The sequence below is a fragment of the Schistocerca serialis genome, chromosome 1 (genome assembly GCF_023864345.2).
Source record: "Schistocerca serialis cubense isolate TAMUIC-IGC-003099 chromosome 1, iqSchSeri2.2, whole genome shotgun sequence".
In the NCBI taxonomy this organism is placed as follows: domain Eukaryota; kingdom Metazoa; phylum Arthropoda; class Insecta; order Orthoptera; family Acrididae; genus Schistocerca; species Schistocerca serialis.
Genome location: NC_064638.1, coordinates 944,507,143 through 944,519,751, shown reverse-complemented (window position 1 = coordinate 944,519,751; position 12,609 = coordinate 944,507,143). Strand labels below are relative to the sequence as shown.

At 37.9% G+C, this 12,609-nt stretch overlaps 1 protein-coding gene across 2 annotated transcripts in view; it reads left to right on the top strand.

Moving 5' to 3' along the window:
• Positions 1-5,060, top strand: part of LOC126412530 (transcription elongation factor SPT6) — a 163,307-nt gene extending 158,247 nt beyond the window's left edge. For both annotated transcript variants that reach the window (XM_050082184.1, XM_050082176.1), the window contains one exon: positions 3,619-5,060. In XM_050082184.1, the coding sequence (XP_049938141.1) occupies positions 3,619-3,916 (298 nt within the window). In that variant the 3' untranslated portion in view covers positions 3,917-5,060. The remainder of the gene's footprint in view (positions 1-3,618) is intronic.
• The last annotated feature ends 7,549 nt before the right edge of the window (positions 5,061-12,609 follow it).

Here is a 12,609-nt window from a genome sequence, read left to right as displayed (position 1 = left end):
TTGCTTACTGAGTTATTCCTTATTGCTGTATCTATAGCCTTAGAGACCTTCAAGCATATCTCATCATTCCTTAGTACTTCGCATCCCACTTCTTTGCGTATTGAGTCTTCCTGACTAATGTCTTGAACTTCAGCCTACTCTTGATCACTACTACATTATGATCGGAGTCTAAATCTGCTCCTGGGCACGCCTTACAATCCAGCATCTAATTTCGGAATCTCTGTCTGACCAAGATGTAACCTAACTGAAATCTTCCCACATCATCCGGTCTTTTCCAAGTATATCTCCTCCTCTTGTCATTCTTGAGCAAAGTATTTGCTATTACTAGATGAAATTTATTACAGAACTTAGTTAGTCTCTCCCCTCTCTCATTCCTTGTCCCAAGCCCATATTCTCCTGTAACCTCTTCTTCTACTCCTTCTCCTACAATTGCATTCCAGTCCCCCATGACTATTAAATTTTCATTTCCCTTTACACCTGTATTACCCTTTCAATATCCTCATATACTTTCTCTGTCTCATCATCTTCAGCTTGCAACGTCGTCGTGCATACCCAAACCCTCACTGTCGGTGTTGGTTTGCTGTCGATTCTGATAAGAACAATCCTGTCACTGAAAAGTTCACAGTAACACTCTCTCTGCCCTACCTTCCTATTCATAATGAATCCTACTCCCGTTATACCATTCTCTGCTGCTGTTGATATTACCCTGTACTCATCTGACCAGAAATTCTTCTCTTCTTTCCATTTCACTTCACTGACCCTCTACTATATCTAGATTGAGTTTTATCATTTCCTTTTTCAGATTTTCTAGCTTCCCTACCGTGTTCAAGCTTCTGACATTCCACGCCCCGACTTGTAGAACGTTATCCTTTCATTGATTATTCAATCTTTTTATCATGGTTACCTCCCCCTTGGCACTCCTCTCCCAGAGATCCGAATGGGGGACTATTCCGGAATCTTTTGCCAATGGAGAGATCATCATGACACTTTTTCAGTTACAGGCCTTATGTCCTGTGGATACACATTTTTTGTCTTTAATGCAGTGGTTTCCATTGCATTCTACGTCCTCATGACATTTAGCATTGCTGATATTTCTGCATTTAGGGGCAGTTTCCCACCCCGAGGACAAGAGTGTGCCTTGAACCTCTGTCTGCTCCTCCGCACTGTTTGACAAGGCCATTGGCTGAGTGAGGGTGACTTCTCATGCTGGAAGTCCTTGGCCACCAATGCTAATTATTAATCAAAATGTAAGCAATGGTGGGTTTTGAACCCAGGCCCATGAACATTTTGCTTACTCAAAGACGATACCCCTATACCACGGGTGTATCAGTATGTTACTACCACCGAGCGAGGTGGCGCAGTGGTTAGACACTGGACTCGCATTCGGGAGGACGACGGTTCAATCCCGCGTCCGGCCATCCTGATTTAGGTTTTCCGTGATTTCCCTAAATCATTCCAGGCAAATGCCGGGATGGTTCCTCTGAAAGGGCACGGCCGACTTCCTTCCCCATCCTTCCCTAATCTGATGAGACCGATGACCACGCAGTCTGGTCTCCTTCCCCAAAACAACCAACCTATGTTACTACTATTCTAATGCTGTTGGGTACCGCACAAAATACAAAAAAAAAATTTTGTTAGTAGCTTGCAAATAAGGGCCTACCAGGATGAATGGGAGTTTCAGAAAGTTGATCCCACCACTGGGGACCTCTACTTGCATGGATTGTTGCAGCATTACACCCCTTCAAATACAGAAAATAGTTACCACACAATACTCTATTTATGGTGTGCAACATCTTGTTTTCACTCCTCTAGCAACATGCTATGGCACTGTTATATATCAGTCAAGCTCCTGAAAACAAACAAACAAAAAATTAATTACGCAACTTTATTTTTTGAGTTTGTGTGTTATGTCTGTAGATAAATGGCAGTCCATTCTTCCCCAAGAGACAAAACCAAATAAGGTAATAGTGTTTGTACTCTAGAGTCTGGTGAAAACTCAACATATTAACTCATCTCAGAGGTGTTCTATGGGGTTTAGGTTGGGGTTCTGAGCAGGACAGTGCATTTCATGAATGTTATTGCCCCTGGACCTTTGCTCACAAATGTTGCTTTATGACAGGGTGCAGTATCATGCTGATATAGTCAGTTATCATCTCGGAACTGTTCATCTCTCAAACCCAAACCCTTCCACCAAATTGCCACAGTCTGTAGTGTGATTCATCACTCCCAAGTCACTTGTTTGCAGTCATCCACCATCCAGTGGCATCATTATTCACACCACCTCATGTGTCGCATAACATTGACTCCAGAAACATGTGGCTTTTGAGGGGCTGCTCGACCATTGTACCCCATTCCTTTTAACCCCCTACACACATCTTGCTAACTGATCTACTGGGGGCACTTTTGAACTCCAAGTTATTCCTTCTACTAATTTCATGTTATTTTTTACAAGCACCGTCTGAAATATTTGACAGTCCCTGTCCATCACTACATGAAGACTGCTTGTTCTGCTTCTCAGTCACATCACCAACTATCAACTTGGACAACTTTAGAAGGGCAGAAATATACCTGGTGGATTTGTTACTCAGGTGACAGCCAATTAGTAGTCCGTGTTCAAAGTTACTGAGCTCTCCTGTGTGACCCATTGTGCTGTTGTTACTGCTTCTGTGCTGACAACATAATACTCACCACCTCCTTTCATAATGGTGGGTCTGCCTTGCATGAAATCAAGTGGTCTAAAATCTTTTCAAAACAAAGAATTACCATCATTTATTAGCTTCAATTTCATAAAACTATATTCTGAAATGATTCCCACCTCAGCTAAAATACTTTCTCTGATATGTTAAATCCTTGCAAAAGTATTACCTAATACTTGAAGCCCTTTAGTTATAGTTTTCTACTGACTGTTTTATACTTTCCCAGATATCATTGGTGGTTATTCCACTGTTGCTCTAATATCATGATGAAGCCATTTAAAAATGTTGTCCCATTATTTAATGGATTACTTGTTCTCACCATCCAACAGTTATTAAATGTAATGGTGAGAGGGGAGAGTAGTTTTGTAGATTACTACTGTCGGCAATAATGTAATTATTCATTTGTTTATAATCCATATTATCGCAAAATGGAGGAGAGAATGTTACAGATATGATACATGAGTTGTGGTGATAATCTGAAAACAGTGTGTTTTTTGTTGCAGTGGGAGTCAATCACCAGTTTTCTCCTCTGAATGTGAAAATATTTTGGGTTGACTTCCACTATAAATAGCGAGAAATGATTATTGTTACAAAGTAAGGTAGCTAACACAGAAAGATGTAGATGTTTGTTTGTCCAAGGTTACTCAGGTGACATCCAGTTAGTAGTCCATGTTCAAAGTTACTGACCTCTCCTGAATGACCCAGTCAAGAAATATTCTGAGTGTGATTCAATGAACCCTGTGTCGAGCACAATGTGTGAATTGCAAGTAGTCGTGTAAATGTAGATAAAGTCCACATAAGGATTTATGTTTCGTTAGTTTATGCCCTATTTATAACTTAGTTTTCTTAATGATACTGTGTGCTGCAAAAATAAATTGCTCTAGTACTGAAGCTTTCATATGAGTATCTCTTTTAATTACAGTGGAGGTTCAACACCACGATTTGATGATATAAGGAAGACAACTCCTCAGTTTGATGAGGCTGGCCGAGCTACACCAAGAAGCAACAGTAGTGGCAGTAGCAGCTTTAACATAAGTGTCAGATCGAACAATAGCCGTTTAGCTTATGGGTTGTCAGTAAACAATATGAAATCACCAAGAAGTACTTCAGGATCAGGACGTGACAGCCTTCGATCTACACCCCGCACTAACACTAGCCCACATTCTATGATTGAAAGTTCTTTGAGTGGTGATGCTACACCACTATATGATGAAAACTAGTGTTTTAACAGATTACAATGTCAGTTACTGCTGTGAATTCATTTGCAAAACACCACTAACTGTGCTGTTCCAGTGATATTTAAAAACTGGGTGAAAACAATGTGCTTAAGATTTATGCCTCCTTAAAAAGTATTTGGAGTGTGCTGTTTGGCTTCAGATAGTAACTTACCAGCTTCAGATTATCCTGAGTCTGAAAAGAAGTTGTTTTTATAAGATATCTTTTGTAATAAAGATATATAATTTGTTTTGTATAAATGTGGATTAAGCTTTTGTTTAAAGGTATAATGATTTTATGATTTTATCAAAAAGAATTTGATTTTTGTACAAATGTTAAATATTCTATATGTGCAGAAGGACCATTCTCCTGGTTTACATGAGAATTATTATTTATTTTTTACTGAAATTTGTGAAATATTTGGATAGTTTGAAAAGTTTCCTCAGATAGTGGCATTTGATTTGTATTGTATTGGTAAAGAAGCACATTTATTGTCACTGCTAATGGTCACACAACATTCAAAAGCAATAATAACCTTCACTACATTATACTAGATGTGTTCTTTCACAAACAATGCATTTCATATTTTCATGTAGAATAAACTCGTGTTACATTCATAATACTTTCACAGTCAGATTAATGTGTTCTCATTTGTGCCACTTAACAAATAGCTTTGATACATAAACAGTTTTATACTTGTTTTAGTAATAATTTTTTACATTTTACTTTCTAGTTGACTCTGTGAGAGATGGAAGAGCTTTCACTTACAGATTCCTTAGAAAAGGGCAGCCACATAAGGGGTTATGCACTTGTATGCAAATAGAAAATATTGCTCGTTTAATCTCATGCTTTCGGAATATGAGAGATCATATGTCCTCTTGTTTTCATAGGTCGAGAGGGGATGGGGGCAATAATCACTCCTGTCTCAAATTGTCATTAGCAGGTGTACATCTCCTGTCTCTCATATTGTCAGTTTAAATATATTGCTCCCTCTTTTTTTACTTTGGTCATACTGTTCTCTGTCCAAATTGCTCTTTATTCTTTCATGACATATACAGATTTGTCCAACATTCAAAGTTCCTGATGTTAAAAACTATTCAAATGTTATAACTTTTGTGCAGAAGTGTATTACAAAAGAAATTTTTTCCATCTTGTCTTAAAAGTATTTTTTTTTCCTCTGGATGTTAATTACACCAAGTTTGTAAGTTTATTTGATTTAGTCTTCTCCAGATTTTCTGGTCACAGCAAATTCAATCAATCAAATAAATCTTATATGTTATTTAATGTCCTCTCCTCCTCTGCCTTGTTTTAGTCATGTGTGCAGAGAAGAAAGTATTTGCCAGTGAGAGTGTAGTAGCTAAATTTTGCTGTCACTCTTACTACACCTCATATTTAATCATGGTATGTCTATTTTCTCACTTCTATTTGTCGTTAACTGAGGAAACTTTCATTTTGTGTGAGGAATTTTGAAACTAAAAGTATGATTTTTCCTGTTGCCTGTTATCTGCTGAATTCAAACTTGGGATTAATGTGAGCACTATGTGCTCCAAAGTTTTTAATTGTAGAACTGTCCTCTTTTTTAAAACATTTTTTAGTGTTGTACAGTTCATACTAATTAAACGTCATAATAAAGTGCAAAAGCAGGCTTCTGGCAATTCCATTGACATTGTTTGTCCAAGAAAATAATAAAGCCTTGGAAATTGTTGTGTAAAGCTTGATGAACCACATCTGGTCTCTACCATTATTAAGTAAGATATTCATTTTATTTCAGTTTTCACCATGCTGGAATCTCTGCTTACTGGTTGTATATCATCTCTCTATCTTCGTTGGTATTAAAGTGTTTTGATTTTAATATAAGATGTGGTCAGGATTGTTGGAAAAAAATATATATATTTAATACACTGTTAGCGTCGTGTATATTCTGCATGCTTGTAAATGCTGACAATAATCAAGGTTGCTATGCAGGCACAAATATAAGTAAAAATGGGTACAGTTTTGCTTGTAATGGTTTGAGAGACTACCGTATTTACTCGAATCTAAGCCGCACTTTTTTCCGGTTTTTGTAATCCAAAAATCCGCCTGCGGCTTAGAATCGAGTGGAAAGCAAGCGGAAGTTCTGAAAAATGTTGGTAGGTGCCGCCACAACTAACTTCTGCCGTCGAATATATCTAGCGCTACACAGGCATGCTTTGTAGGCACAAAGATAAATACTGGCGCCAAAACCTCTACGTCAGTAAATAAATTAAAAAAAAAAAAAAAAAAAGGGTGGAAGACGAGCTCTTTCTCTCCTCCCCGAGTTTCGACCACTGCATTTTCATACATTATCCAACGAAGTGAATACAAATTCCGTATTGTTCATCTTCGAATGTAGCAGAATTTCAATGTGCTACGAAAATCCGACTGGCAAGACTATTTGGGATGTTTGTCAATATGGCCAACTCTACATTCTGAATTTTTTCCTACCTGTGAGAAGAAATGGTTGCTAAGAGGAACCTGATGAAATGTGAATCACATGCAGTATTCTCTTCACCATAAGAATAATACAAATATAAACATTTTGCAATGTATTCTTTCGTGTTTGCTGCTATCTCATTTAAATCCTGTCTGCCTAATAAACTATGAAACTAGAGTGAGACAACAGCAAACGTGGAAGAATATACGTATCGTGTCATGTTTATATTCGTATTATTCTTATGCCTAATAGTGATACAGTCAGAAATGAAGCATGGCAACTGACTAGATTTTTAAATCTAAGATGACTCTAATTTCTGTGCAGAATTTGATGTACTAAAGAAGTGGCCGCAAAGATTTTCAAACGGAGAAAAATTTTTGCCTAACTTTCGTTCAGAACATGTTCTATCACATGCAGTCTATTATTTGGTTCCTGTTGATCATTATCAAAGAAAGCAGCAGTGTAAGTAATAACAAATAGCAGTCTCTTGCCATTGTTTCGCTAATGAGACGATTCCTCTCTCTTTTTTTTAATTGTAAGCGGCGGTAGCGTGCACAAAAGCAAGCCATGCCGCGAGCGGCGACAGGCCGTAAACATGCACTATCAGAATAAGACAAACAATGCATGACACAGTACAGTAATGCATTTTCAGCTTAGAGTGACGTAAACACCTATAACAAAGAAAATGGCACTTATCAGATCAAAGCAAAATAAGCAATCGATTCAAACCAGACGAAGCATGTGAAAAGGAAGGGTACCCATATAAATACGGACGGAGCGCCTGACGCATAGCAATGACTACCTGGTAAAGCTTAACTGCTAAGCTTACGACTCGAACCAAACTACTGTAGCTGTATCGTCATTCATTCAACCTAAATTGTGTCTCATATTACAATGGACCAACTTTGTTTCGATTTGGAGGTGCGGCCTAAAACTTTTCTCTCCCCTTGAATTTCGAGTCTCAAATTTCAGGTGCGGCTTAGATTCGTGAATTTTTTTTTTTTTTATTTTATTTTTTTTTTTTTTTTTTTTTTTCCCCAAGTCTCATTTTTCAGGTGCGGCTTAGATTTGAGTGCGGCTTAGATTCGAGTAAATACGGTATATAACCACCTACCGTAGCGTAAGGATTTCTACTCACGATAAATAATTTCATTGATATCTCACTGGGTTCATTTTAAGTTAAAACATTTCCTTGACAGAAATGAATTCAATTGCAAACTCAGAGATATCGTGAAGCAAACCTAAGTCTTGTCACCTATATTGCAGTTAAATCTATCCATGCAATTCTGTTAAAATTCTGATAAAATGAACTTTGGTAAGTTAATGCCTGGAAATTATTATCAATATTCAAAGTATTTATAATGTTAACTTGAGAGTGAAGCCCAATATTTAATTAAATATTGCGTAATGGCAACCTGTCCGCCATTACAACAAAAGAGAGCCAGATGGGCGATCTTCTACACAAACCACTTTAAATAATTATTTTTCACATAAATATTTGTACAGGGAGGGAGAGACTTTGAATAAGAACAGGAGACATTAACTTTTTGCCATGTATTATAAAAAAAAAATACGTACATCAAATACTTAGTGCATCAGAACAGCTAAGCAACTTAATTCTTCAACAGCAGAGACAAAAGTAGTATTTCATCTTTGAACCAGAGTCTTTTTTAATCTTAATTAGGTAAGGTGTCCATGGTTATAAAGAACATCTTTACATTGTATAGTTACTCTCCACAAAAAATATATCTCCCCTCAACCTTGCTCAACGAACTGTGTTTGGGCTGCCTGCTCGATGAATGGCGATTGGGCCTGCAGTTTGCAACATTCAGAAGACTCTACAAAGTGCATTTAGAGTTTTACACAGCTTCAAGGGTGCTCATGATATTTTCACATTTGTTCTTGGTGGCAGACTGTTAACAATAATAATTGTGACGACCAAATATGTTGAACAGTTTGTAAGTTCACATGTGGATACACTGAAATAATGATCGCATGTGCACAGTTTGGTACCAACCAACAATAGACATTTCTATTCCATGTTTGTAATGTTATTCGTACAAAGCATAGTTCAGAAACTCGATTTTGAAGTGTATTACTCAAGTAAATAAATTCTTGAAGCATCTATTTTCCAGAGACTGTCAAAATAAATCAATTGTAATGTGCTTATTTTCATAGTACACAATGCTGCTGCCCAAAGCTTCGAATTGTAGGCAACTTACAATCAGATTACATTGCACTGCAAGAAAATGCAGCAAGGCATGGGAATAATTACGTGAATGATAACAGGTAGCAGTGCAAGGAGCAGCCTAGTCAAGGAGTTAATAATGCAACAATTGTAAGTAGCAAATGCATTTTAGTACTCATAAAAAGAACGTAACAGGTGGAACTGCAGTCCAAACAGAGTTGACGTACCTGCTTAAAAATAAATGTGCCAAATACCCAAAACTACAACTTCTTGCTTAAAACATTGCATTTGTGTTTTCATCACATTCTTCTGTCAGGTTGGCTGCTACATCTGCCTTAAGGCCATCTAATTTGCTTGTGTCTAGATCTAGCCTGTCTAGTATATGAAATACAACCTTTCATATGAGGAACAAACCAACACTTTATCGCTTGGCACAGGAAAGGAAACTTATGGGGACTAATTAGCTTCGTAGAAGTTTGCATACATGTAGAACCTTCCTTTAAGAATATTTAGTCCATAATCTAAGAAGTAAAAGCAATCTCTCTGAAAAACAATAGACAACCAGTCTAAGAATAATCCTATCCCAGGAATAAAACAGCTCCTCTGGTTGCTAGCATGCAAAATGTTTTGACAGCCATAATGGAAAGATGCGCGCGCGCGCGCATGCACACACAGAAGTGCTGCACATTTATCAATTTCTATCCAAAAATTTGGATTTGATCGTAAGTGCTCAGCTTCTGAAAATAGGCGACATTCTTTGTAAGAAAGTTGACTCACCAAAATTTCATTAGCTCTGATACCTTGTAAGTTCTTGATACCTTGCAAGTCCCCTCTCTCTCTCTCTCTCTCTCTCTCTCTCTCTCTCTCTCTCTCCCTCTCCCTCTCCCTCTCCCTCCCTTCTCCCCTCCCACCACCATCTCCCCCCTTTTCTCTCCCAGAGACAGATATTAAGAGTGAAAACATAATGGAAATCTGAGGTCAGTTGAACATGAATGTAGTAACTATGTTCTTAACTTGGAACAGTCGAATTAAGTGGCCTCACTCCCTTGTCCTGCACACCTGAAATTCTGTGCAATTGACTGCTGCTCCTTTACTGTAGGGCATATTTGTTCTGTAATCTTTGTTGAATTGTTCTTGGCTGTTAGCTATTTATGTAGCTGTTTACCATGAAACACATAGAGCTAAACATTATGTAACAGCTTGGGCATTACAGAAATGCATAGTCCCCAATGAGGATCATTTTAACTGTGTCTTTGTTGCCAAGTGAAACCTTAAGCTGGCAGGCAGACCAATTGCTGCCACCCCCCCTCCCCCCCACCTCCTTGCTCCTCTCTCTCTCTCTCTCTCTCTCTCTCTCTCTCTCTCTCTCTCTCTCTGAGACAAACATTTAGAATATAAATTACTAACAGAGATTCAAAACACTGAAGCCCATTTCAAAGACACAATCTTCCTGCTCCCGGCCATGACCAATAGACTCATGTGAGGATCAGGTCCTTAACAACTATTTTGGTAATGGATGTCAGCCAGAACACCAAGAATATCTACATATTAAGATTATCACATTATTGCTTGAGGTCCTGGACATCACAGTTCCAGTAGTGCTTCTTCAGAGATGTGAAAATGGATGCAGATTGCTGAAATTGAGGCACATCAACGCTCACGATCTCCATTTCAAGAGTGCTTCAAGTGACTTTGTTTTTTGACTAAAAACTATAGTCTGATTAGAATTACTTGGCAGTTAATGTCTGTCACTTGCCTCTACAGTGTTGCCACATTGGCTGTCAGCTACCACATGGTTATAGGTGGCACAAACAGGGCGGGTCACTTCACAAATACTGTCAATGTGTAATGGAGAGCAATGTGAAAGTGGTCACTGCTAGGTATGACAGAAATTCTAATGCTCTGTCGACAGTTGATTTTAAGTGACAAGTGACTGAACTGCGACAGACAGCACATTTTGTAACCCTGAATTTAAACTCATGTCCTAATCTAACTGCAACCTCATCATGTGTGGTGTATCCCAGAAAACGCCACTCAGCAATCTGTGGCAGAGCTAAAATCATGATCGCTTTGTTCATGGCAATTACAGCTAACCTCTATGAGCAAATTCAAGACAGGAAAATTTAAGTTCGATGATAAAAGCAAACTATAATTTCTCAGTGTCTTTTGTTACCTGAAACTATCCTCACAAATGCTACACGAGCTGCCACCTTACCAACCAGTGAGCAGTCGTGGTTGGCACTTGGTTGCAGATTATAGGCGACATGGGTAGATTCCAAACAAAAAAAGAATGTTAGGCAGAAAAATAAGAGCAAATAAAAAAGTCAATGTGATGAAAAAGATGTGACAAAGTATCAGAAATAAAAAAAAATACATTTAAATCAATTAATTGAATAAACTAATAATCGTCATTTGATTAAATCCAGGAAAAAAAATTCCTTGCATTTGAGAAGATTCAAACCTACAACCTTCTACATGTCAGACTTGTACACTAACCACTGCACTATGTCCTTGTACTCCCACAAGTTGTTATAAATGTGACTCTGATTTCCCAGTCGCAACGATGAACCTGCAGCCTTCAAAAATTCGGCTTCACACGATGTGCAAAGCCAATCTAATGTAATCCGATCTCTGTGGTTGTAATAATTGTATATGTGATGCTGAATTCGACCTTTGTGGAATGATTTAACAGTGTTCGGTTAGTCCTGTGTGTGAAATGTGTTTTTCGTCAGCATCATTGTGTGTTTGCCTCTGTTGTTTTTGGTGTGGTTATCATATATGAAATAAAAGGGCCAGAAATAGGGTTTGGGATCAAAAACACACAAAGAAAACCAGACAAGGAATTGGAAGTGAACTGACCAAATGCTGTGGCAGTTCAGCAATCAAAAAATTTATTGGAAATTTGCGATAAGTTTCTATGGGACCAAACTGCTGAGGTCATTGGTCCCTAGGCTTACACACTACTTAATCTAACTTAAACTAATTTACGCTAAGGACAACATACACACCCATGCCCGAGGGAGGATGCAAACCTCCAATGAGAGGGAGCTGCGCAAACCATGGCAAGGCGCACTAGACCTTGCGGCTACCCGACATGGTAACAGCACACAGTTTGGATGTGACATTGATCACTCTGACTGAAGGAAACCAGTTCTAATGCATGAAGTGTGAACTATCAAGTAATTTTAATCAGACTAGTTATTTTCAGGAATATTACTTCATGATAGTAAGTCAAGACCAAGTGCGAACAAAATTAGGTCATGTGGTACACTAGATTTATGATCATAAGAAATACTGTTGAACTTGAACTCCAACTGCCTTACATACAGTTTCCAGCATTTGTCTCTTAATATTGCTGCGCTTAGAATTAGAAGTTGGTGGTTGTTGTTGCTGCTGCTGCTTTGTTCATGTGCAGATCAGTTTTACAAGGATGTTGGATGTGCTGTGATAAAACATACTTAAGATATACAAGCATTTACATACAGGTCCAGTGTGACAAGAATGAGAAAGAACTCAGCTGATTTTGGGGAGCTCTTAATGGAAAAAAAGGCAGATTGTACTACCATTAATTTATGGGATAGTGCTGAGAAACAAAAGACAATGACTGCTGCAAGTAAACAAAATTTCTTTTTCATGAACACACATTACCTGCAGTTGTTTATCTGTCAAAATCTCTGCATTTTATTACCTTCTATTTGGAGCTTGATGAAATATCACAAAGCCTGTGTCCTATTAGGACGAGTGCCTGCCTCCAGTTTAAAAAATTAAAAAGAATTACCAGCAGAAACAATTAACTAAAAACAGTTTTTAGTGAAATAACTGAAAATATGTTGTCATTGAAAAGTTATGAATGTTTGTTATTAGTACGGTCAAATCTAAGCTAAGCTGTACACAAAAGAGTGGAAGGGAAGCCATTTGCCAACACTTTGTTTAAGAACCGTGTAAGCTTGTTAGTATGAAAGACAGTGGTAGGTTACCTAATGGTAATACAAAGATTTCAAAACCATATTCCAATCTGCACAATATTTTCTACAGACTATGACCAAAATTAGTTAACT